Source organism: Amblyraja radiata, chromosome 15, assembly GCF_010909765.2.
Source record: "Amblyraja radiata isolate CabotCenter1 chromosome 15, sAmbRad1.1.pri, whole genome shotgun sequence".
Taxonomy (NCBI): domain Eukaryota; kingdom Metazoa; phylum Chordata; class Chondrichthyes; order Rajiformes; family Rajidae; genus Amblyraja; species Amblyraja radiata.
The window spans coordinates 7,732,832-7,759,763 of record NC_045970.1 but is presented as its reverse complement, the minus strand read 5'-3'; the positions used below and the strand labels follow the sequence as shown (position 1 = coordinate 7,759,763).

General features: G+C 43.1%; 1 protein-coding gene across 3 annotated transcripts in view; it reads right to left on the bottom strand.

Annotated features, from left to right (window-relative positions):
• Positions 1-26,932, bottom strand: part of myof (myoferlin) — a 282,434-nt gene that overhangs the window by 12,170 nt on the left and 243,332 nt on the right. For all 3 annotated transcript variants that reach the window (XM_033033586.1, XM_033033588.1, XM_033033587.1), the window contains 4 exons: positions 15,693-15,834; positions 14,630-14,729; positions 4,371-4,561; positions 2,387-2,496 (listed from right to left, as the gene is read on the bottom strand). In XM_033033586.1, coding sequence (XP_032889477.1) covers positions 2,387-2,496; positions 4,371-4,561; positions 14,630-14,729; positions 15,693-15,834 — 543 coding nt within the window. The remainder of the gene's footprint in view (positions 1-2,386; positions 2,497-4,370; positions 4,562-14,629; positions 14,730-15,692; positions 15,835-26,932) is intronic.

Genomic DNA, 26,932 nt, shown 5'->3' with positions numbered 1-26,932 from the left:
ATACGAGATGAGAGCAAAAACAAAATAACACACTTAAGCAAATACAGCAGATGTTGGAGATTTTAAGCAAGAACAATGCTACAAACATTCAGTCGGTCAGGAAACATCTGTCAAAAGCCAAGAACTTGTAGACATTGAACACTTTCCTCCGATTCTGCCAACTCATAGCATATATCAAGCTGCTGCACAAACGGAGCAATGTTCAAAGTATCAGATTATTTCAGTAGACAATTGCTAGTTCAAGTCCCACTTCAAGACTTTGGTGCAAAATGGAGGCGGATTCTTGAACATCACCTTCAGATGAACCTTCATGATTAAACCAGGGTCCCGCAGATCACGGTAAAGGATTCTGTGGCAATATCCCAGATAACATTCCTCCTTCAACCAAACATGAAAAAAAGCACCACAACACACTTGTCCTTGTGGGATCGTGCCAAGTACTAAGAAACCACAACTGTCGATATTTATTGAGGCTCAAAGCAGTTTATGGAGGACGGGGAACCACAACATATTTTTAAACTTTGAACTTTAAACACAAACTTCAAAATAAAAAAAGTTTACAAAACTGGAATGAGTCATTAAAAGCGAGGAGTGATGAAAGATGGTGACATCTTTTTATAAAGTGAAGCAGTCAATAGCTGTCAGCAGAGCGCACATGTTCACAACACAGCAGCAAGCAGTCAGAGCTCTTGGAGTGACATTCCTTTGTGTTGTCTGTGCTTGAGAATATACAAAGTGCAAATTCTGCTACATTTCTACAGGTTTGAATAACCCATCAATCTTCTCCACTTTTCCTGAACAATACCATGGATTTGAATTTCTGGACACCAATAGCTGCTCATGATGCCTTAAGCCCAGATATTCAGTATCAGTAGACCATTCACTTACAGAGTGATGGTATACCTGAATTAGACCTAGACCAACCCTGCCAAACACATTATCCGTCTGTTGAAAATACCCTGACAATGGGAGCTTATTACACTTCCACCTTCAACCCCGGGTATTGGCTTACTCTTGTACCATGACCCATCCACTCAGAAAAGCAGCTGCCTTGCTAGTCCTCGTTCTTTTATTAGCCCGTTGACTGAAACGTACAAGGGACGTGCCTTCCACTTTGCAGCCACAAAACCGTGATCATTCATCAGACTGACCCTGCGGCACCACACTGTCCTCAAAAAGATACATTAATGACAAGACACTGGAAACTGAATCAGAGGACCCACTGCTTAGCAAAGAAAGCACCACCTTCCTAGCTTTTCATCAACTGAGGGAAAAATCAAGACATTAGACCTGGCATCAAACTCAGTGTCTATTGGGCAGCAGAGATTCCGGCCCTCTTACATGTTCTGAGACGGGCATCCTACGACACTGGAAAAATATCATAAGTGGCAACGCTCAAAATCGTTCAAATTCACAGGATGGATAAGTGAACCAATGTTGGCCATCTTTCTTGGGCCCACATCGCCAGTGTTAAGGCCTTGGCAATGCTTGGGCTGGCTACATAGTTTACACACCTGACAATAGACTCGCAAAACAGACGTGCTATTCCATGGTCTGACGGGGGAGGAGAAAAAGATTCAACGACTAACTCAATTCTTCCCCGATGGAACATCGCCACCAATTCCTGGAAATCCTAACCCACAGCCGCCCAAAGCGGGACGGGGTTGGGAATAGAGTCTGGAACTCCCATCTTGGCCTCAGTAAACATTCGTCGTCCATGACACTGAAGTGGAAACAACTCGTGCTCCATCCTGAGAGGTAGCCAAGACAACAGCTACAACTATTGCTGGCAATCAAAGGGATTGGGTCGGTTGCAAAAGCTTCTTCCTCATCAATTCACTTATTATCCTTGTCCTGGGACAATCAACAAGCTCCTTGAGAGAAGGCAGGATGTACAGACTGACCCCCAACATTGAATCGATGGTCAGAGTTGAAGTGGAAAGTGAAGCAGCAGGGGAATATTTATAAACCAAGTCATTAGCTACAGCATTATGAAAGTTCATGATGGTTAGAGTGGAAATTGCCAGAAATGCCTTCGCCAGTCTAAATTCAATTTAAACAAATCCCAGCACTTATTGGTTGAAATGTTCTTTTTTTTTTTTAAAGCAATTGAAAGAACAAACATGACTCTCAACTGCACGCACCTCAGTGGTCTCAATAGAAGACTTGAATGTAAACCGTAAGTGCATGAAATATGAGGAGATAAAAAATCTCTGCTTATAAAGAATGGTTAAAACCCATCCATTCAGTTCAAATAGTCAGCATTCAATGTTTAAAACACACAAAAAACTATGTTTTTAAATGTGATGCCCCATTTAGGCCCCTGTCCTTTCAAAATGCAAGATACAAACATACGAAAACAAATCAAGAAAAAAAAAAAGGTTACTTTGGAGGATCCAGTTTTGGGTTCATGTTGGGTTCATCTCTTGCTTTGGCAGCAGGTTTTTCGTCAGCCTCTTGTTCAGTGATAATCTCCAATGTCATTTCAACTTTACCCTGGAAGACAAAAGAAAAACTTTCAGCAAAACGTCTAATGAGAACAGACATTCACAGATAAGTGATATGGTTACCTCCGAATACAAAACTTCTAGGATTACGTCAACCTTTTAAAAACAGTACTTCATGCAATCCTTTTCAGGCCAACAGGCCCATCTCAAAAGCCAGTATGCGACCCATGAATCGGGGGCAGAGTTAGTTTGTGATTATCTATCCAAACAGTTGACCTAAAAAAAGTTTCCTTGGTATTCAAGCAAAACTTTAACAATTAAAAAGATGTCCATCATGGTTTTTCTATTGGAGTTTAAAATTCTATCAACATGTCATCATTGACTGTGACTAATGACCCTGCGTATGAAATAGCTCACTGCTTGTTGTAGCTCCTGGCTGCTGAATCATTCATCAGATAACCTTTCATATTCTTTGTGGCTTCAAATGATTGTCATTTTTCTTCAAGATAGTTCACCCAGGAGTGAAAAACGTGGTGCAGCTTAAGTGTACAATTGTTTCCATGTAGGTTTGCTCATGATGTATGTGCTATAAAAACTTTGTTGCATATGCATTATTTCATAAGTCACAATTATTCCTTAATTCTACCCTGCCCGAGCTTCTTAATACTTAAGGGCAAAACTCCAGTGTTCAAGATGTTTCGCTTTAAGTTATGATCCAGGAATAAATTGCATATTTTCTTTTGTTCAAATTTCTGCTCAAACTGACTTGCAAACTGGCTCATGCAAACCACCCCCCCCCCCAGCAAAACTATGGAAGAGCTCCAGAATGCAATTGTTTAAAATAAAAATACCATTGAAAACATTCCTTGATATATTTCAGAATTGTGACCTTATGCAGTTTGTTAATTTAGGTGGAAAGAGGGTAGCCGCAAATATGGAAAAAGGTCTGGCTGATTTTTTAATACAATTTTGTTAAATAAATCATTCAACCATTAGTCACGTCAGTGCAGAGCAGACAGATTCTCGGTAAATTATTATTTTTAAAAAAAGGTTTTAAATTCACCTCGAGGCATCCCAGCAGCAAAAATTACTGAAAGACCCTCATTAATGGCCCACAAAGGAGTGTAATTGTTAGAAATTCCCAAGTGTTTAATTCATTCTTGGCAAGAAAGAAGGGCATGTGTACATATTCTGTCGCTCACACAATACAATATAAGCTCACACCAAAGGTTTGGACAATTCAATTGGCACTGTTGGCAAAATAGAAAGTCAGACAGCTACTGTCGGGAGAAACGCTAAGGAACTTCAAAAATTAAATCGACTTGAATATCAAACATGTCCCCTACTTTACAGATGCCACATAACCTAGCAAGCTTCTCCAAGAGTCTTCCACTTGTAGTTTGGATTCCCAGTCTTGCAATAGTTTGCTTTAGCATGTCCCACGGTGTGAGTTCATTCCAAGAGCTCTCCCGAGTTTAAAAAAATCGAACACGTGGTAAGCACGGAGAATGAACGTAGCGGGTACGTCGGAGCTTGTGGACGTCTCTTAGCGCTAACGGCAGGTACTCGGCAATACTCGTGACGAACGGCCATTACAGTAAATCTCCGAGTTCGAATCAGGGCAAACTTGGGAGAACTCTTGGAATTTAACTCGTACCGTGGGACAGGGGTTTAACAATTTGCCCCAGGATGCAATGATCTCTGTCAAGGTCCCAGTTCTATTACCTCCCTCGATAACCTGGTAGGACCCATCGTAATCTCAAACACTTGAAATGCCCATCTAAGTTTCTCTATTTGAGTTGAAAACAAGCCAAGTTACTGATGATATTCTTCGCCGAAACAAATGGTAATAACCCCAAACTTGCAAGGCGCAATATGATAACAGTGAAAATAAAATTCTATTGATGTATGGATGATCCTTACAGCCAAAATACGTTTGTCATCTTTCTCTTGAACACATGGCCACCAACCATTTAACGACTTCTGAGAAAAAAGTGAGGTCAGTTTAGGAGCTTTAGCACCAGGATCCTTCGTATCTGGCAGCATGTCCAGGTCACATCCTTTGGCCGTTTTCGTTGGGCTTATTGTTGAGTTCAGGTCCAACTCAAGGTAACCTGCAAATTGGAGACAAGAGCATGAATAGAATTAAGTGGTGAGAATCAAACAAGAGAACTTGGCACGTATTAACAATCTGCCCCTCTCCTTGTTTTATTGGGCCGAGGTCAAACGTCAAAATTAACAACCAGAATTATCCATTATTTCCAATGTACAAATTTTGCCACTTTCATTAGATAACCAAAATGCAGCAGATTAAAGAGGCATCACGATTCTGGTGTCTTACAAACTAAAGATTCACTGGAGATTGCTGCAATGCAGCAAAAAACTATTTTGACCATTTTCACTGATAATGCATCTAGGCTGTAGGCCGAGGAGCTTTATTCCAGTGTTTCGTGACCCGTCACAGAACTACATGAAATTTTCACATATTGTGTAAAATAATTATATAAATCACCCCTGAAACTCGTCATGAACAAGACCTGCGAATTTTTTAAATTAAATTAGAGAAATACCGGAAACATTTCGGGTATTTTTAGTCCAATCAAAGCACGTTGAGTTGTCTGCCAGTTGGCCAATCACGCGCTTTGTTTCAGGCTAGCACATATCATAGCTGAGAGGGCTTCACTGATGCCTGTTTTACTGGAGATTCCGATGAAGGTTCTTTGTCGTGGAAACTTGCAGCAGGGTAATTGAATTTAGTGAGAAAAGCATTAAGAAGTCTGAAAAATGTGCAGCTAAGTGGATAGAAGTGGAAGAAAGTCTTGAAAGCAAAGTCCCTGCTGAGATGCTGCAACACAAAGTTGTGAAACTTTGTGAATCAACTCAAACTGAAAGGTAAGATCTAAAGTCTGAATTTATGAAAATTAATCTGTATGGACTTTAATTAATTTAATTGCACCCTTTATAATGTGAAAAAATGAGATTTGGAGGCTGTACATTCACTCATTCACTCATTCATTCACTCATTCATTCATTCCTTCATTCATTCACTCCTTCATTCATTCATTCACTCCTTCATCCATTCATTCACTCACACTCATTCACTCACTCATTCATTCACTCATTCATTCATTCACTTATTCATTCATTCATGAAATTGAGGGCCTAAACTATATGTATCAATAACAAGGTAAATTAAACATTTTCACTAATGCCAGCTTGTTGTAGAGTAATAAGCCTTAATCATCTAATCTCGGAGCTGCCTGCGATAACTTACCGGGAAAAGGTGCTCCGATCGCGGGACCTATGTATTTAACATAGTGAAGCCGCGGTCTCAATTAAAAAGCGGCCGATTAGCGAACGCGGAGCCGCGGATCTTCTCCGCCGGGCGGGGGGGGGGGGGGTTTACATAGTGCCGTCCGTAGCGGCCGTTTCCAGGAAAACGGAAGAATATATCTATCTGGAATATATATAGGTATAATAATATTATATTATTATATTATATTATTATACCTATATTACTATCTGGAATAATTACTATCTACTATTATTATATTATTATACTTATATTACTATCTGGAATATATATAGGTATAATAATATATAATATAATATTATTATACCTAAATATAATATTATTATACCTATATTACTATCTGGAATATATATAGGTATAATGATATATAGTTTAATGGACTGCAACATCTGTTTAGTGTTCAGCCATGAGCGAATGGCGGTGCGGGCTCGACGGACCTGGTGGTCTACTCTCGCACCTACTTTCTATGTTTCTAACACGGAAATAGGCTGCCCATTGTGTAATATGGGCATTGGCCACTAGATGGCGCTTACTTTACCGATCTCATTTTCTAATTAGTTTAATTAATTAATGTGCAACTTTCGGCAATGACGAGTTATGACATAATTCTCAATTATATTTCATCTAAATCTGTGGAAAATTTCATGTAGTTTGGTGACTTGGGTCACGAAAACTGATTTCTAGACACATATTTGATGCTCGGCCCACAGCCCAATCTAGTTCTCATACACATATGCTTATTCTTCATTCGATGGCTCAACAGCAACATTGTATGTTGGTGGTGTCTGGTTGTTGCCAGTATCTGTTCCATAACTTTGTTATTTTTGCAGATAATGACACTAGGATAATGAAAATCACACTGAACTGTGACTCAACATTTTGAAGTTTCAATAGCCGAGCAGCTCCTGTGCCCCCCTGATCAGGTCTGGCAGCAGAACGATGTCATCAGCAAAGTTGAGGTCTGACAAGTTGACTGGCCCGTTTCTTCTCGAACGCCTTGGGGTGATTGTGAAGCCTCGGTCCTCATGTTCCTTGAGTGCCTGCCTCATGGCATAATCAAGGACAATGACGAAGAGAAAGGGTGCCGGCGTGTCTCCCTGCAAGACCCCCGTGAGGATCTCGAACACTTTGCTCTCGCCAGCCGGGGTGACAACCTTGGCTGTTGTGCCCAAGGGCATATACTCAATGGCTCTCAGGAGACGAGGAGGGATACCGTAAGGCTTCAAAATCCTCATCATTTTGCATCAATGAATTGAGTCAAACGCCTTCTTGAAGTCAATGGATGGCCGTCAGGTTGTTATTCTTCACCTCCTCAATAGACACAGAGATATAATATATAATGAATAAATTAACAACCCCAATAAATCAATAACCCCAATGCTGCAAAAAAAAACTGATGTCAGTGCAACCAAAGACAGTCCATAGGTAACTGTATTACAGCATTCAAGAACTTGATGATTGTTGGGAAGAAACTATTCTTGAAACTGGTAGTTTTCAGACTTCTCTGCCTTCTTCCCAATGGTTGGAATAAAATGAGAGAGTCGCCAGGATGGGGTGGATACTTGATGATGCTGGCTACTATTTGGAGGCAGTGTCTCCCATAGATTACTTCGATGGTGGGGAGGTCCATACCCACTATGGACCTGGCAATGATCACCACTCTTTGAAATCTCCTTTGCTCCTTTGAATATCTACCTTCTAAGGTAGCAGAGGCATTGACGGGCTTTCCTTATGATTGCATCAATGTGCTGGATCCAGGACAGATCTTCAGAGATATGCCTGCCCGCAAAAATTAAAGTTATTTAGTTAGAGTTATAAAATTAAACTCTCCCGGTACACTCCAAACTCTCCGAGTTGACTGTGTCTGAACCCCCCTGTCGGTGGATCACCAACTTCCTGACAGACAGGAAGCAGCATGTGAGGCTGGGAAAGCACATCTCGGACCCTCAGCATAGGAGCACCACAATGCTGCGTACTCTCCCCTCTCCTTTACTCTCTCTACACCAACGACTGCACCTCCACAGACTCCTCTGTCAAACTTCTCAAGTTTGCGGACGACACAACCCTGATTGGTCTGATCCAGGATGGGGAGGAATCTGCCTACAGACAGGAAATGTCACAGCTGGCGTCTTGGTGCCATCACAACAACCTAGAGCTCAATGCTCTTAAGACAGTGGAATTGATTGTAGACTTTAGGAGAGCTCCCCCTCCCTCCCCCCCACTCACCATCAACAACACCACAGTCACATCTGTGGAGTCATTTAAGTTCCTTGGAACCATCATCTCCAAGGACCTTAAGTGGGGGGCTACCATCGACTCCACAGTCAAAAAGGCCCAACAGAGGATGTACTTCCGGTGGCAGCTGAGGAAGCACAATCTGCCACAGGCAATGATGGTCCAATTCTACACGGCCATCGTAGAGTCTGTCCTCACCTTCTCCATCATGGTCTGGTTTGGCTCAGCCACCAAGCACCACATCCAGAGGCGGCAGCGAATCGTTCGATCAGCTGAGAAGGTTATTGGCTGCAACCTTCCATCGATTGATGAACTGTACACTGCAAGGGCCAGGAAGCGAGCAGGTAAGATCATCTCTGACCCCTCTCACCCTGGCCACAAACTCTTTGAATCACTTCCCTCTGGAAGGTGACTCCGGATTGTCAAAGCTGCCACAGCCAGACATAAAAACTGCTTTTTTCCATGTGCAGTAGCTCTACTCAATAACCAAAAATCTGTAGCCTCCTTTTGCTCTGGTATTTTATTTCATTATTCACATGTTTAAATTATAATGTTTTATTCTTAATTGTTTACTGTATATCGTGTTGTTACTTGTGAGCAAAGCACCAAGGCATATTCCTTGTATGTATACATACTTGGCTAATACAATTTATTCAATTCAATTTTTTTTTGTAGTTCTAGTGAGTCCTGTGTTTTGTTTGTGGGAGAAATAGACTTTTTAATGTGGGGGGAAGGGGGTAACTATATTTCTAGGCCCCTACCTGGTCGGTGAGGCAGCTTTTTCTCCGGGCTGCCCCGTCGACCCGTCCTCGTGGCCTACCAGCGGGCGTGGAGCGCCGTTTCCTGGCGGGGACCGCCCAGCACCTCGGCATCGGTGGCGGCACAGCGCTGGAGCGCTATTGCGGAGCGGAGCGGGCGATGCCTTGCCTGGGTCGCCGCGCTGGATCGACGCGCTGGAGCTCCGGTGAGCTGTGACCGCCGAGTTCAACACCTCCGGGCTGCGGGTCTGCGGAGCGGAGCGGGCGGCGCCGACTTCAACATCGGGAGCCTGGGAGCTCCAAACCGGCGCGGCCTTGTCGGCTTTGGAAGCCGCTGTCTCCGGTAAGGAAGCGGCCGTTCCAGGTGGCCCAGCCGCTGAGAGGACTCTCCCGACGCCGGGGCAACAGTACCCGGCCAGAACGGCCAGGAACATTGGGCCACCGTAGAGGCAATAGCGGAGACCTCAATAGGCCTGAATTTAGGAGAACTGGGGATGGGGACTGGACATTGTGCCTTCCCCCACAGTGGTATCCATTGTGGGGGGATGATTTTTGTGTGTAAGTGATTATTTTAGTTTGTGTCCAAGATGGCTGTCGGAAGGGAGAGTGGACGCTGGCGCGGTTTAGCTGCCGCTGCTCTCTCTTCACATTGTGTTTATGTCTTTGGATCGAATTCTGTCTTTAATTTGTGTATTGGTGATGTCTTTATTATTTCTTTTACTCCGATTATATGTTTTTTACTCTTGTTAAATTCTGTAAGGTGTCCTTGAGACTTTTGAAAGGCGCCCACAAATAAAATTTATTATTATTATTATTATTAATTCAATTCAATTCCACTACCAACCCATCGATGAGGACAGGTTTGTGGATGCTTGGCTTTCCCCTTCCAAAGTCAACAGTCAGCTACTTGGTCATGCTGACATGAAGAACAAGGTTGTCGTTCTGGCACAATTCAATCAAAGTTTCAATCTCCCTTCTCTACCCTTATTCATCTGCCATTCATCCAACAACAGTTGTGCCACTGGCAAGTTTAAAAATGGAGTTGGAATTGTGTCTGGCTACACAGTGGTGGGTATAGAGCGAGTAGAGCAGGGGATAGAGCACACATCCCTGAGGTGCTCCTGTGTTGATGGTTACTGAATAGGAAATACGGTTGCCAATTCTTACTGATTGCAGACTGCCAATGAGGAAGTTGAAGTTCCAGTTGCATCGAGATGTGCATAGGCACAGTTCCCAGGGTTTGGTGGTGTTGAATGCTGAACTGTAGTCGATGAACAGCCTGACGTACGTGACCTATTGTCCAAGAGGTCCAGTGCAAAGCCAGTAGTTTTGTGAAGAGCTGTTCCCAAACCAATCTGCGATGTGCTTTCTGTGATGTATCTGTAAAAACTTGTAACGGTTGGTGGAAACATGATGAATTTCCTGTCTCCTGAGAAAGTTGAGGTGTTGGTGTGCTTTTTTGTTTCAAAGTGGCAGGTCCACGACAGATTGTTGGTAATATTTACAACTAGAAACTTGGTTGTCTCAGCCATTTCTACTTCGGCTTTCATTGATGCCGATTGGGGCATATATTCCTCTATGTCTTTGATAACTAGCTCCTTTGTCTTGCTGATATTGAGGGAAATGTTTTCCTGAAACCATGTTACTAATTTTCATGCTGATATTATTCCTGTAGCAACATTTTACTGTACTAATTTTTCGATATATCGGTGCTTCTGGTTCTGCTGAATTAACTGGCCACCACAGGATGATGCCCACATGGTGAATTGTTCATGCTGAAGAAATGTTTATATCAGGCAACTGAACCGTCCTAGAGAGCAGTCCTGAACTACTATCTACCTCATTGGCGACCCTCGGTCTATCTTTGATCAGACCTTACTAGTTTTATCTTGCACTAAACGTTATTCCCTTCTCATGTATCTGTACACTACAAGTGGTTCGATTGTAATCATATATTGTGACTGCTTAGCACGCAACAAAAGCTTTTCACTGTACCTCGGTACACGCGGCAATAAACTAAAACTGAAACAAAGTTACAATCAAGCATTTCAATGTTGGAGGACAATTCCATCAGCCAACCTACCAGGGATTTATTATTAATGAGCAAACAAGAAGTTTGCTTAAGACTAGTCTTCAAAATGGCAAACCAAATCAGCGTTTATATTTGTTGCTGCCCACATTTTATTCGGACGCAGCATAGAACAATTGTCAAGACTTTACATGCCGGCAAAAACATTGACCTAGAAGGTGCAGTTGACCTTCTAAAAGGATATGAAATATTCAGAACTTTATTCAAGATGATTTTGCTTTACAGAACACGTCACGGGCTGCCTAAAGGCACCAGCTCCTGCCTTAAGGCGCCAGAGACCCAGGTTCAATCTTGACTATGGGTGCTGTCTGTGTGGAGTTTGTACGTTCTCTGCGTGACTTGCGTGAGTTTTCTCCGAGATCTTTGGTTTCTTCCCACGCTCCAAAGTCGTTTAGGTTTGTAGGTTAATTGGCTTGGTATAAATGTAAATTGTCCCTAGTGTGTGTAGGATACTGTAAGTGTGCAGTGATTGCTGGTCAGTGCGGACCTAATGGGCCTAATGCCCCTGTCCCACTTAGGAAACCTGAACGGAAACCTCTGGAGACTTTGCGCCCCACCCAAGGTTTCCGTGCGGTTCCCGGAGGTTGCCGGAGGATGCAGGTAGGGAGACTGACAAAAACCTCCGGGAACCGCACGGAAACCTTGGGTGAGGCGCAAAGTCTCCAGAGGTTTCCGTTCAGGTTTCCTAAATGGGACAGGGGCATAAGGGCCTGTTTCCGCGCTGTATCACTAAACAGGTAAAAAGTTAGTTCAGTTTGGGGTAATGTGGATATGAGGAGTTGACCTATTTGTATTCTTCAATTATGTTTGTGGCAAATATGTCAAAGGCTTATAAGAGATTTTTTTTTTAATTCGAAGACAACTGTATGAGATGCAATTTAGTATCTACCATGAATGGGTTACGGCAAAGCTCAAAATCACATTTTCAATCAATAGAGCCACTGTTCAAATCACATTCACAATCAATAGAAGCACTGTTGTTGGAATCCAAGTTTGATCTATGCTGGGAACAGAAGGATGATGACAATGGCCTCATTTCAGACTGCTCTCGTAGCAATTGTGGATGATCCTCTCACCTCAAAATCAAATTATCTCCTTCACTTTTACTCATCGATGCCCTGTGCTTAAAAAAAAATCTGCCACCTTCTTAAACATACTGAGCAACTTGGGTCTCCACAGCTTTCTGCTGCATGGAATTCCACAGGTTCACCACCCTCTGAGCGACAAATCTTTCATCTCTACCCTGAAGTTCACCCCGTAACCCGAGACTTTGAACCTGGATCTAGACAGTTTTATCTTTTCTCCCTCCACCCTGCCACAGGAAACATCCTCCCTGTATCCAGCCTGTTAAGTCCCCTCAGTATTGTGCTTGCTTCAATGAAATCTCCTCCCATTCTTCTAAACTAGTAAATAAAGTCCCACTCTCAGGGTGATTTATCTTGCTCGTGGGTTTTTGCTAAATATTCTTTGCCCAGTTAGGGCCCAAATTCAGACCCATTAATTACAAAAGATAACATTCCTCAAGAAAGGGAGATGGAAGTGATGCCTCTTCAGGGATTCAATTGGCTGCAAAATAACAAGTTTGACCTCGGAGTTTGGAACAGTATCAATCCTTTGACGAGCCAGTTTGACTCACCAATGGAATTCGGAGAGGTCTCCATGCCAGCAATAATGAGAACTCTTTTTGCTTGGCTTCAGTCTTCGGCAATAGATCTCGTATCATAATGCTCATGGACAATCTGAGGTCTGGAGATCAGTGGTCGCTTCATCTTAATACTTAATTAAGTCTATTCCTTTCCGACCACATTTAACCTATCCTCTGGGGAAATAGTCTAAATATGCACATCCCAAGGCCAATTGAAAGATACAGTTGCCAAAGCTAGCCTCTCTAGTTTGGCAGATGATTGAAATTCCCTACTCCTTGACCCTGAGGGGACATGTTACATTGAAGATTAGAAACTAATAGGAAATGACAAGCCTATGTTAAAAGGGAAAGCCACATCTGCTAAATCTCAAGTAATTCCCTCCAATATCAGCGATAGAAAAAAATTGCAGGACATGCATAGGTCAGGCAGCATCTGTGGAGACAGTAACAGAGTATTTTGGATCAATGATCCAAGTCATCTGAACTGGATCTTAATAAAATAGAGTCTTTAAACTGCAGAAAAAACTAGCATTAGGTCTTTGAGAACCACAGCACTAGATTAGCACCAGGAGAGACGTTGATTTCTAGTAGGACTTTTAACCCTATAAATGTGATCTGCTATTTGATTGTATCTTTAGTCTTAGAATTAAGTGTCTCAGTGTTTCATCAAAATTGAAAATCTCATTTCATTAAAAGCCAAGGGGAGTAAATTGTGATATTTTATTCTACAGCAAAAAATATACTCCATCCGAGGCAGCCTCGAATACTGCACATATGTTGATCATAAATCAGAACACCATCAGTTATGTTACATAAGAAATTTATTTTTTGGCTGGAAATATCAATTCACCATTATGCATTACAGTCAGCGAGAGTCCAACTATTAGTAGTATTTCCTTTTCCTAATCCTATCCAACCAGTTCAGATGTCACACCCATTTACACACATTTCTGGAATACATGCAATCCGCTAACTCAAATGGAGACTTCATCTTTCAATACATACTTCAGGCAAAGTATTAAAGCATTTAACTGTGAACAAGTAAACTTTCCATCTTATGATTACTTGGTAAGAAGTAAAAGGAATACCCATACAAACCATAACACGTTTTTTTATGAGCACCATTTGCGCGCACATGGTTGATGTCAAAGCAGTTGGCACGCATTATTACACAAGAAAGTGTCTTAAAGATTTTTCTGAATTTGTCCAATCGAGTACAAAATAATAGGCAAAAAACAGATTATTCAAATTAATTTAGAATATGCTTGCATTAAGCAATACGACTTAATTTGCTGGTGGAATTGAACCAATTTGGCACAGTAAACAACCTGGAACTTGCATTAGTCTGTGGTCCTCCCCTGAGAACTGCTCATTCCAATCATTTTGACCACAGTCTGCATGCCTGCTGCAACACTCCAGTTTTTTTTTCTTGGTCATGCCTGACTTACTCTATTCTTGGCCCATCCTGACCATGTTCTACCTTCCAACTCTCTTGGATTCAACAAGATATGAAGCAAGCAATCTATTTTTATTCAATTGTATGGGAAGGAACTGCAGATGCTGGTTTACACCGAAGAGAGACACAAGATGCTGGAGTAACTCAGCGGGACAGGCGGCATCGCTAGATAGAAGGACTAGGTGACGTTTTGGGTCGAGAAGAAAGGTTTCGACCCGAAACGTCACCCATTCCTTCTATCCAGAGATGCCGCCTGACCCGCTGAGTTACTCCAGCATTTTGTATGTATTTTTTTTTAATTGACTGTTGACACTCTGCTACATGCACTGCTGCATTTAAGAAAACTAAATATTGGCCTTCGTGGGCTATATAAATGGAATATTAAGGGAGACGTTTCAGGAATATTGAACAAATTGCATGGCTCTTAAAGATTGCTTTGGACACCTTCCAGTCATTTCTACGCCATGCAACTTCCAAAAAGAGACTGGGGTTAACAGCAGGCCAGAACTCAAACAATGATCGTGGTAGGATTACATTATTTAGAACAAAACACAACCAGCAATTCATTGCTGCACCTTAATAGAAAATATTTTGACAGTACATGTGCTGTCAGATTACAGCAGCATTCATATCATCACTTCAGTTTAGCCAGAGTAAGTTAAGCAGTAAAAGATAAACTTCCATACCCAAATAGTCGTCCATGGTAAATTTATCATTGTCCCAGATTTGAATGAATAGTTTAGGAGGTGTCCTGAACTCTGTTTTGTCAAGACTCCAAAAGTTTTCCTGGAACAGAAAAAGCAAGCCAATATGGATGACCCATTTCACATTAATCTTCTGCCTTTCACCTTTTACATGAAGCCATCTGTGATGGCTTATGTGTTGTGAAAGGGTAAAGAGAATCAGATTTGGTTGCAGATGTCAAGCTTTGCTAACGTCTTGCTGGTTTATCAAAATACTCTCTTAAAGCATGCAACTTAATTCTGTCATGTGTGCTAGTGCTTTTCCACATTCATAAATGCTGCAGTAAAATGATTTGGTTCTCTTTTCCTTTTACAAATATGGCATGCACACCGTAAATCTAAACACCTGGTTGAAGCACATACAACCAGCTGTACAGTGTCAAATTAGAGGGAGCAGGGAAGATAGCTGACATGAAGACAAAAGTGGAAGGCTGCAAGGTTACTCTAATGATGCATTTTTTTGGATCCAAAGAAAAAGAGAGGTCAGTTAGATACGACCCTTGCTAGCCTCAACCATTTCTTCATGCAGTCGTATTCCCACAGAATACTGCATAAATAACTGCTCACAGCAAGGGTTGCACTCGCATGGCTGTTAGCATGAATAGAAAGAATGCACACTTACAAACAAGAGGAAATGGTGCAGAGCGGAGGACAATGGACCTCCCTATGGGAACTTCTGTTCCATAAGGAGCATTGGTTACAAACCAACGTAACTGCCCTGTGGGGATAGCAGCACTTAGCAATTATTACACTTGAACCTGAACATTCCAGAGAATGCTCAGTCAAGTCCACGGGTTTGACTCTGTCCTCTTTTGAGCGGTGTTGACAAAGTTAAAAACTTTTGCCGCAAGTCAGACTGTCAGCCGTCCCAAATTTTCAGCTCCATGACAAAATGTTGTTAAGTGTTTTGCACGATAATGTCGAAAAGAGTGTGTCTAAAATTCTTCAGGCTGTTATCTTTGCCCTTTCAGTGACTTTACAGAAGATGTGAAATTCAGAAACTCACCTTCTTGGCTACGACACAAAGCTGCTCGGATGGGAGGTATTCAAATGGGAAAATAAATCTCCAATTGAAGTTTCCTTCTCCTCCTAGAGACCTGTAGTGCACATCTGTCTTCTGCTTTTCATCTTCAAGCCCACCGATCCAGCTAAAAAAAAAATTCCAAAAGAAAGTCGAGAAAATACAATCAGGCACTATAAATTCTAAGTCAAATAAAAACATCATCCATAAACTATATATGCCAAGTAGTAATGATTCTGGCAGAGGATGTTTGGAACAATGCATAACTGGCAAAGTCAGACTTCCCATGTAACCTCCCACTTAGATCCCAAAAATTGTAAATGCAGATGATCTTGAGAAACTAGGATGCAATAGAACAAAGGCCGGTGAGGATCAAAAGCACAGCATGGCCTCAGCTTATGAGAGTTTTCTGTCCCTGCGAACAGTTCTTAACCTGAACTGGAGATTTACACAAAATGCTGGAGGAACTCAGCGGGTCAGGCAGCATCGCTGGAGAGAAGGAATGGGTGACGTTTTTCGGGTCGAGACCCTTCTTCAGACTGAGAGTCAGGGGAAAGGAAAACGAGGTGAAAAGGGAAAGGGAAGGCGAGCCTGAACTGTTTGCAAGTCAAAAAATGAACCAAAACAGTGTGTGGAAGAGGATGAGAGAAACAGCTGTGAGAGGAGAGCGTGCATGTGTGGGAAGAGTGGCAGGCAGCTATCCTCACTGATTCTGGGGGAGTAAGCCTGCTCAGTGTTCCCAGCTCAACCAAATAGTGGAGGCCCGTTCTCCGGATGCTTTCAGGAGAGAGTTAGATAGAGCTCTCAAAGATAGCGGAGTCAGGGGATATGGTGAGAAGGCCGGAACGGGATACTGATTGTGGATGATCAGCCATGATCACAGTGAATGGCGGTGCTGGCCCAAAGGGCCGAATGGCCTACTCCTGCACCTATTGTCTATAAACCAGTTGTTGTGGTAGGGGGAGGGTGGGAGACAAAAGAGGTAAATATGATGGAAGTGCCTGAACCCTTGTAGCAGCTGGCAAATTCATCCCCATCCTTCCTGCTGGCTCATAAGTACAGGGTGTCCACAAGTCAGGCATTCATAACCTTGAACAAGAGACTAGGTCTGGTTTGAGCAGAATATCTCTGGGTGTGTTGGGATATCTCTGGGCTCCCTCCCTCCTACTTGCCCCAGTCCCCCCTCCCCCACGTTTAAACCATTCAGAGCAATAAATAGCAGAAATCAGCAAGAGGGCACATTGAAGCTCCAACAACAGGAACCAGAGTAGCTCCTTCACAGAAAATCATTGACATTGCAATATTCAACAGGCTAACAAAATGCATTTCTGCTCGGATTTAACGATCTCACGTGCCTTTAATGTACAGCAAAAATGAAAATTAAGATAAAAAATATTGGTCCAGATGACGTTTTATGGGCCGTGGCTGTTTAACAAACTGCTGCCAATCCACTTCCCAGTGTCTTTCAGATCTTCAGTTTTTGCATCTGTTCACGGCAGCAGAGGTACACAACATGTCAGAGGTCAAGTGCTGACACATCCTCCCTTTCATCTGCTGCTAAACCCATCACAAATTGGCAGTCACTCCGACACACAAGTGGCGATTCCATTCATTTGAACAGGGGGTCTCCACATTTGTTAATATTTAGCTTCTTGTTCACTTTATTTTCACTGCACTCCAAATCTAATGTTGTTGCATCCCCCGCCCCCCCCCAAAAAAACCCTTTTGTTTTTAAATATCTCTGAACATGGCATTTTGACAGCATTAAGCTGTGTAGGTCATGCTGAGAGCAGTGCTTCTGCTTCTGCCACCCAAGCCCTGGCTGCTACTCACGGAGTGCTTTAGTTTAGTTTAGTTTATTTATTGTCACGTGTAACGAGGTACGGTGAAAAGCTTTTGTTGTGTACGAACCAGTCAGTGGAAATACAACACATGATTACAATCGAGCCATTCACAGTGTACAGATACATGAAAAGGGAATACCGTTTAGTGCAAGATAAAATAAGTAAAGTCCGATCAAAAATAGCCCGAAGGCCTCCAATGAGGTAGATAGTAGCTCAGGACTGTTTTCTAATTGTGGTAGGATGATTCAGTTGCCTGATAACAGCCGGGAAGAAACTGTCCATGAATCTGGAGATGTGTGTTCTCACACTTCTATAATTTTTGCCTGATGGGAGAGGGGAGAAGAGGGAGTGGCCAGGGTGTGACTCATCCTTGATTATGTTGCTGGCCTTGCCGTGGCAGCGTGAGGTATAAATGGAGTCAGTGGAAGGGAGGTTTGTGTGCTGGTTTGGGCTGCGTCCACAATTCTCTGCTATTTCTTGCGGTGTTTTTCTCACAGAGTTGTGAGTCTGTGGAATTCTCTGCCTCAGAGGGCGGTGGAGGCCGGTTCTCTGGATGCTTTCAAGAGAGAGCTAGATAGGGCTCTTAAATATAGCGGAGTCAGGGGATATGGGGAGAAGGCAGGAACAGGGTACTGATTGGGGATGATCAGCCATGATCACATTGATTGGCGGTGCTGGCTCGAAGGGCCGAATGGCCTCCTCCTGCACCTATTGTCTATTGTCTAATGGGGCTGTTCCCAAACCATGCCGCGATGCATCCAGGAGGCTGCAACATGGCCTGTCCTGCTGGCAAGGCAGGCAAGTTTGTTGAAGGAATTAGCACAGGAGCTGAGCGCAGGCGGCACGCATAGGATGAAGGGCGAGAGGGCCTCATAAACATGTTAAAACCAAGATGCTGGCTCAGTTATGCCAACAGCAGAGTGGCACAGATCAATCACTGTATCCGTTATCTAAAAATTACTGACAAATTTCATGTTAATATTGGTATGCATTGTAAATATGTGCCTCTACCTTAGAATGCCAAGTTTTGGTGCAAGTCGCCACTAATCCGGTATACTTTGTACACATTTATCAACTTTACCCTTCAACTTTACCAAATGATTAAAGGATAATGTACTTCTAAAATGCATGGTTGCCTGAGAGACAGAAAAGGGCTGAATGTAGTCAATGTGGAGAGAATGTGAAGGGACCAGGATGTAATGAGACACATACTGATAGACAAACCAGTGACACACGCAGACAAGCTTGAAGCACGCGTAAGAATAACATCAAAACCAGCAGGCACACTCACCCAATGGGCACAACTATAGAAGATGAAAATCTCAATGAGATAAACTGCATCAGCTCAGTACAGATCCGCCACTGGTTTAAACAATGTTCCGCTCCACAAAACTGTTCATAACCCGAATGCTTCACAAGTCAGAAATGAACAAATGCCGTGCAGGAAGGTCACAGAACCAGGGGTTAGCACAGTGGTGCAGCGGGAGAACTGCTGCCTTACGGCACCAGAGATCCAGGTTCAATCCTCACTATGGGTGCGGTCGGAAAGGAATTTGTACGTTCTTCTTGTGACCGTGTGGGTTTTCTCCGGGTGCTCCAGTTTCCTCCCACACTCCAAAGACGCACAGGTTTGTAGGTTAATTGGCTTCTGTAAAGTGTAACTTGTCCCTAGTGTGTAGCATGTGCTAGTGTATGGGGTGGTCGCTGGTCGGCATGGACTCAGGGGGGGCCGAAGGGCCTGTTACCGAGCTGTGCCTTTAAAGTCTAAAGAAACAGCTGTAACCGGAAAGAGAGCAGTCAGGGAAAGAGTTGCCACCAGCTGGCCTCACTGACTCAATGAGCGAGCAAGCCGCTGAGAGAACTCAATGCTCCCAGCCCTACTTGGTGCTTGGCAGATGTGACACAAGGAATCATATGGTGGCAGTACAAGAAGCCCCATTCCCAGCGGGCAGGAGATGCCAGCAACCCCATTCACTGGTCTCCCAAACACTCGCTCCTATGTACCGGTTATCCATATGTCAGCCGTTTATTACCTGGGGAGTACCTTGCCTTTATGTCCAAACCTCCTCAAACAGATCTACTGTTATATATAAAAAACGGGGTGCTGATTAAGATAATGCCCTTTCAGATAACTGTTGTAACCCTGCAGGAACTGAGTTGATTTTAAATCCAGAACCTGGAAGCTTTGTATTTATACTAGGCAAGGCTTACTATCCAACGCAAGGCAAAAATCAGACACGTCACATCCTCACCACTATTCCAGCTTTCTCTCCCCCCCCCCCCCCCTCCGCTGCAATCAGTTTGAAGAAGAGTCACGACCCAACGCATCGTCTGTGTATTCTCTCCACAGATGCTGCCTGACCCACTGAATTCTTCCAGCACTTTGCTTTTCCCTCAAGGTCCCTGCATCCGCAAGTCTCTAGTGTTATCAAGTTATCAATGTCTGTTTTTAAATGTTTTGCTGAACTCGTAAAAACAGTTCTGAGGAGGGCACATTTTCCAGATTTCAGGTATATTTTGCATCAAATGTTTCCTCACATCATCCTGTTTTTAACCCAGCCACAAATTTTAGGGTTATGCCCTCTTGTCCTGGACTCTCAAAACAGAGGAAATAGTTGCTCCACCAAATCCTTTAATCATCTTAAAAACACCTCAATTAGATCACTCCCTAAGTCAAAGGAATACAAGCAGTCTTTGTAATTGGTTCTCAATCTAATCCTTTTAGTCCCGGTAATGTTACTCGGATACTCAAAATGTGCGCAGACAGCAGTATTGATGTTTTATTGACTTAAATACACAAAAATAGTCAGTTTCGAGCAAAGCTAATTTCACAGAATTTCACCATTTTATATATGGGGAAAGCAGCGTGCAAAAACATAATAGAAATTACATTTTGCAACATTTGCTTCACTGATTTGAATTAATAGGTAGATTTGGCTTGCTAATTTATCAAATCTTTCTAATTTTGCATGGTTAAACTATGCATTTGTCTGCATGGTTAAACTATGCATTTGTCTGCATGCTTAATCCAGATTTCACTAATACTTGTGACCCTAGGACATGGAAAGACCCAGACAAAAGTCAAACGTGGCATAACCACGCTGAGTTACAGATTACTGCTGTTTGTACAATTTTACAAGCATCAGTAATTTAACGTTCCCTCTCTTCCTCCCCCCCCCCCATCCAAGATTACATCCAGTACCAGATGGGACACAAAATGAATCTGTTGCTGTCAAATAGCTCAAAGATTGCCAGTCACCTTGTTATATTACATGCCAGAATCTCAGTTTCAAACATTTTCAAAGATGAATTTACAATGGAATTCTCTTTCCTTTCAAATAAAAGCTGAAATGTAATTCTGGATAAACTATGGGGATAAAGTATAGCAAGATTAAATGTGGACAGAATGAAGTTATTCAATGATTTCCAAATATAGCTTGAATTTCAAATGTTTTTTGCATTTAGTTCAGTTCAGAGTCACCAGCCCATCCACGCCTCCCCCTCCCCCCATCCACAACCATTCAGTAACTAACCAGGCATTTTTCATTACAATAATGATGAAATGCAATGGAATTGGTAATGACAATAAATAATACCTATTGTTCAACATTGATCACTGCTGCCTACATTGAAAAAAAAAATCAGTTTCCACCCACTGACCGAGCCACCCACACCTTGTCCACCCCCAAAATGCACTCACAAACAGAATAGTTGTCAGTAACAAAGTCACCCCCCCCCCCCACCCCCAGTTGCTATCTGTAAAAGACTGACATTTCAAACTTTAAGCAGAGCCACCAATTGATCACATATATAAATCTGTTTTTTAAACATTCACTTTGTGATAAATCTTTTGTACCTAAAGGTTATTGTAATAAAATTCAATTATGTATTGCATCCAATTAATGCATTTTCGTCGTGGCAGATTTGACAAGGGTTGTAAAAATAAAAAGACATGATTGTTCTTATCACATAATTGCTTCTCAATAAAATGTTCAGAAGAAAGGGAACTATGGTATTGACATAATATACAAGTGGCCCTGTGGTGTAATAAATAGCTGTGTGTTACGGCCATCATCCATAACAAGGTACCAGAGGTACCATTAGCACTCTTAAGTGTTATATAAATCAAATAGGGCATAAAACGCTGTCCAGGGCATTCTCTGTGGCATGCAAACTGCATGAAGATTCCATCTGCTCGGCTGACACTATACAAGTTGAAGGCTTTGGCTACCATGTAAGAAGAAGATTAAACCTACATCCATCAAGATGAAAGATAATTATTGTCTTTGTCAGCCACCACCTGTTTCTGCAGCATTCTTGAACTCCAAAGGACAAGCTGAAACTTTCCTCTGAAGTTCATGTTTGACACTAGCTCCAGGCATTTCTTTCATACCTATAGTGCAGCCTCCCAGTGCACGCCAGCATCTTGCAGGCTTCATATGGTGAGCGCACTAGATATCTGCTCACTCACATACCTCATGGCAACACAATCAGATGTCATGCCATCTCCGAAACATTATTAGGTCAGGTGTAAGTTTGTCAATTAAAAAGCAATTTTAGCTTTAAAATTCCTTCCGATATACAAACATGTATCATGTGAACAAGGCAAGTTACATTTGCATCAACACAACATTGAAATTTAGATAACAACAACGGCAGATGCAAGATTCTTATGTAAAACACAAAGTGATGGAGTAACTCAGTGACTCAGGCAGAATCTCTGGAGGGAATGGAGGTGACATTTTGGGTCAGGACCTGATTGATTGTAATAGGGGGATAAAGTTGGTAAAAAGGTGGGGACAAGACAAAGCCTGGCAAGTGATACGTGGGTACAGGTGAGGTGGGCTGTTTTTATTGGCAGATGACAATAGACAATAGGTGCAGGAGCAGGCCATTCGGCCCTTTGAGCCAGCACCACCATTCAATGTGATCATGGCTGATCATCCACAATCAGTACCCCATTCCTGCCTTCTCCCCATATCCCTTGACTCTGCTATATTTAAGAGCGCTGCCTAGCTCTCTTTTGAAAGTATCCAGAGAACCAGCCTCCACCACCCTCTGAGGCAGAGAATTCCACAGACTCACAACTCTCTGTGTGAAAAAGTGTTTTCTCGTCTCCGTTCTAAATGGCTTACCCCTTATTCTTAAACTGCGGCCCCTGGTTCTGGACTCAACATCGAGCACATGTTTCTTGCCTCTAGCGTGTCCAAACCCTTAATGATCTGATATGTTTCAAGAAGATATCCTCTCATTCTTCTAAATTCCAGAGTATACAAGCTCAGCTGCTCCATTCTATCAACATATGACAGACCTGCCATCCCGGAAATTAACCTGGTGAACTTACGCTGCACTCCTTCAATAGCAAGAACGTCTTTCCTCAAATTGGGAGACCAAAACTGCACACAATACTCCAGATATGGTAACACTAGGGCCCTGTACAACTGCACAAGGACCTCTTTACTCCTATACTCAACTCCTCTTGTTATGAAGGCCAACATGCCATTTGCCTTCTTCACTGCTTGCTGTACCTGCATGCTTACTTTCATTGACTGATGAACAAGGACCCCCCAGATCTTGTTGTACTTCCCCTTTTCCCAACTTGACACCATTTAGATAGTAATCTGCCTTCCTGTTTTTGCTACCAAAGTGGATAACCTCATATTTATCCACATTTAACTGCATCTGCCATGCATCTGCCCACTCCCCCAAACTGTCCAAGTCACGCTGCATCCTCATAGCATCCTCCTCACAGTTCCCACTGCCATCCAGCTTTGTGTCATCTGCAAATTTACTAATGTTACTTTTAATCCCTTCATCTAAATCATTAATGTATATTGTAAATAGCGGCGGTCCCAGCACCGAGTCTTGCGGTACCCCACTAGTCACTGCCTGCCATTCTAAAATGGACCTGTTAATCCCCACTCTTTGTTTCCTGTCTGCCAACTGATTTTCTATCCATGTCAGCACTCTACCCCCAATACCATGTGCTCTAACTTTGCCCACTAATCTCCTGTGTGGGACCTTTACTAAATGCTTTCTGAAAGTCCAGGTACACTACATCTACTGGCTCTCCCTTGTCCATTTTCCCAGTTACATCCTCAGAAAATTCCAGTAGATTAGTCAAACATGATTTTCCCCTTTGTAAATCCATGCTGACTCGGACCGGTCCTGTTGCTGCTATCCAAATGTGCCGCTATTTCCTCTTTTATAATTGACTCCAGCCACTTCCCCACCACCGATGTCAGGCTAACTGGTCTATAATTCCCTGTTTTCTCTCTCTTAAAAAGTGGGATAACATTAGCTACCATCCAATCCACAGGAACTGATGCTGAATCTATAGAACATTGGAAAATTATCACCAATGCGTTGACAATTTCTAGAGCCACTTCCTTAAGTATCCTGGGATGCAGACCATCAGGCCCTGGGGATTTATCAGCCTTCAGTCCCATCAGTCTACCCAACACCATTTCCTGCCTAATGTGGATTTCCTTCAGTTCCTCTGTCACCCCAGATCCACTGGCCACTAGTACATCAGGAAGATTGTTTGTGTCCTCCTTAGTGAAGACGGATCCAAAGTACCTGTTCAACTCATCTGCCATTTCCCTGCCCCTCATAATAAATTCACCTTTTTCAGTCTTCAAGGGTCCAACTTTGGTCTTAACTAATGTTTTCCTCTTCACATACCTAAAGAAGCTTTTACTATCCTCCTTTATATTCTTGGCTAGTTTACCTTTGTACCTCATCTTTTCTCCCCGTAATACCTTTTTAGTTATCTTCTGTTGCTCTTTAAAAGTTGCCCAATCCTCTGGCTTCTCGCTCATCTTTGCTACGTTGTACTTCTCTTTTATTTTTATACTGTTCCTGACTTCCCTTGTCAGCCACGGTCACCCCTTACTCCCCTTGGAATCTTTCTTCCTCTTTGGAATGAACTGATCCTGCACCTTCTGTATTATTCCCAGAAATACCTGCCATTGTTGTTCCATTGTCATCCCAGATGGGTGGACAGAGATGAAAAAGAGACAAAAGGGTATCAGTTAGATGATAAATTAAATGTGGAGTGAGAGGGACAGATATAGTCATAGAGTGTGGAAATAGGCCCCTCGGCCCAACTTGCCCACACCGGGGGTGGGAGTTGAAAAAAGGGGGGGGGGGGGCAGGATTGTAAAATAAATGGGTACACATCTGGGTTGGGGGGGGGGGGGTGTGGGCTGTACAGGAAAAAGGGGAGGAAAGGAGGGAGGAGAGAAGTGTTTGATATCTAAAATTAGAGAATTCAATGTTCACAACATTGGATTGTAAGCTACCCAAGTGGAACATTTGAGGTGTTGTTCCTCCAGCTTGCATGAGGCCTCACTCAGGCAATAGAGGTAGCCCAGGATAGAAAAGTCGGGATGGGGAAGGGGAGTTAAAATGGTTAGTAGCTGGGAGATCCAACAGTCCTTGGCAAGCCAACACATACTCAGTGTAGGTTGCCTAGTCTACACTTGGTCTTGTTGATGTAAATGAGGCTGCATCAAGAGCTCTGAATACAGCTAATGAGGTTCGAGGAGGTCCATGTGAATCACTGTCTCACCTGAATGAGCTGCTGAGGTTGGTGGATGGATGCAAGGGGCAAAGGTGTTACACCTCTGATGGAAGTAGGGGGAAAGCACCAGGGGAGGGGATGGTTTGGGTGGGATAGGATGGATGAGTGAACAAAGGAGTTGCAGACGGAATTGGCACAATGGAAAGCGGAAAGGTTGATGGGAAAATGTAAGTGGTGGTGGGATCACGTTGCACTTTAGGTAGTTATTCCAGGCTTTGTTCACTTATCGCATCATTAGCTCTTAGATCCACATTGGATCTGGATCAAGCAATGACCCGTACAAACCTTGCACATTCTCTTCCAATACGGTTGTCAAGGTCCCAAGTTCAGGATCAAACATTTTACATCTCCATCTCATAAGCCAAAGGTGGAAAATTAGGCCATTCGGCCCATCAGGTCTACTCCACCATTTAATCAAGGCTGATCTATTTTTCCCGCTCAACTTCATTCTCCTGCCTTCTTCCCGTAACCTTTCATACCCTTACTAATCAAGAACCTGTCAATCTCTGCTACATCCATTTTGAGGCAACGACTCCGGTAGATCCCTTCGATGGTGCGGAGGTCAGAACCTGTGAAGGACTGGGCAGTGTTCACCACTTTTTGCAGTCTTCTTCATTCCTGGGAATTCACGTTGCTGAACCAGGGCATGATGCAACCAGTCAATATGCTCTCTACTGTACAACTGTAGATGTTCAAGAGAATCCTCTCTGACATACCGAATCTCTGTAATCTTCTCAGAAAGTAGAGGCGTGGATATGCTTTCTTCATAACTGCATCAGTGTGCTGGGTCCAGAAAAGATCCTCACAAATATGCACGCCCAGGAATTTGAAGCCTTTGATTCTTTCCACCATCGTCCCGTCGATATAGACTGGTTTATGGTTCCTCATCCTTCCTCTACCAAAGTCTACAATCAGTTCCTTGGTTTTACTGATAGTGAGAGCCAGGTTGTTGTGCTGGCACCATTTGGTCAGTTGATCAATCTAACTTCTATACTCTAACTCATCACCATCTGTAATTCGTCCAACAACGGTGGTGTCATCGGCAAACTTGAGGATGGAGTTCGCACTGTGACCGGCTACACAGTCATGAGTATAGAGTGAGTGAAGCAGGAGGCTGAGCATACAGCCTTGAGGTGCTCCCGTACTTATTGTTATTGAGGAAGAAGGGTCTGAAGAAGGGTCTCGACCCGAAACGTCGCCTATTTCCTTCCCAACATAGATGCTGCCTCACCCGCTGAGTTTCTCCAGCATTTTTGTCTACCCGTTATTGAGGAAGAAGTGTTTTTGCCAATTTGAACAGACTGTGGTCTGTTGATGAAGAAGTAGAGGATCCAATTGCAGAGAGATGCGCAGAGCCCCAGTTCCATGAGCTTGGTAACCAGCTTGGAGGGGATGATGGTATTGAACGCCGTGCTGTAGTCTATAAACAACAGCCTGTGTTTGTGTTTTATTGTTCAAGTGGTCCAATGCAGAGTGGAGAGCCAGAGCTGTTGAGCTGTTGTAGCGGTAGGCAAACTGTAGTGGGTTGAGGTTCTTGTTGAGGTAGGAGTTGATATGCGCCATAACCAACCTCTCAAAGCACTTCATCACCACGGACATTAGTTCTACCGGTCGATAGTCGTTGAGGCACGTCGCCTTATCCCAGTCAAGGGTATAAGAATATAGCAGGGGAATGAGCTCACAGGACTGAAGTGGTGCTATTTTGATGGTTGTCAAGGAGGAAGTGTTCCAATTGTGGGCTATTGACAAGGAAGTGGAGGATGCAATTATTTAGGATGAGCAGAGTCGCAGTTCTC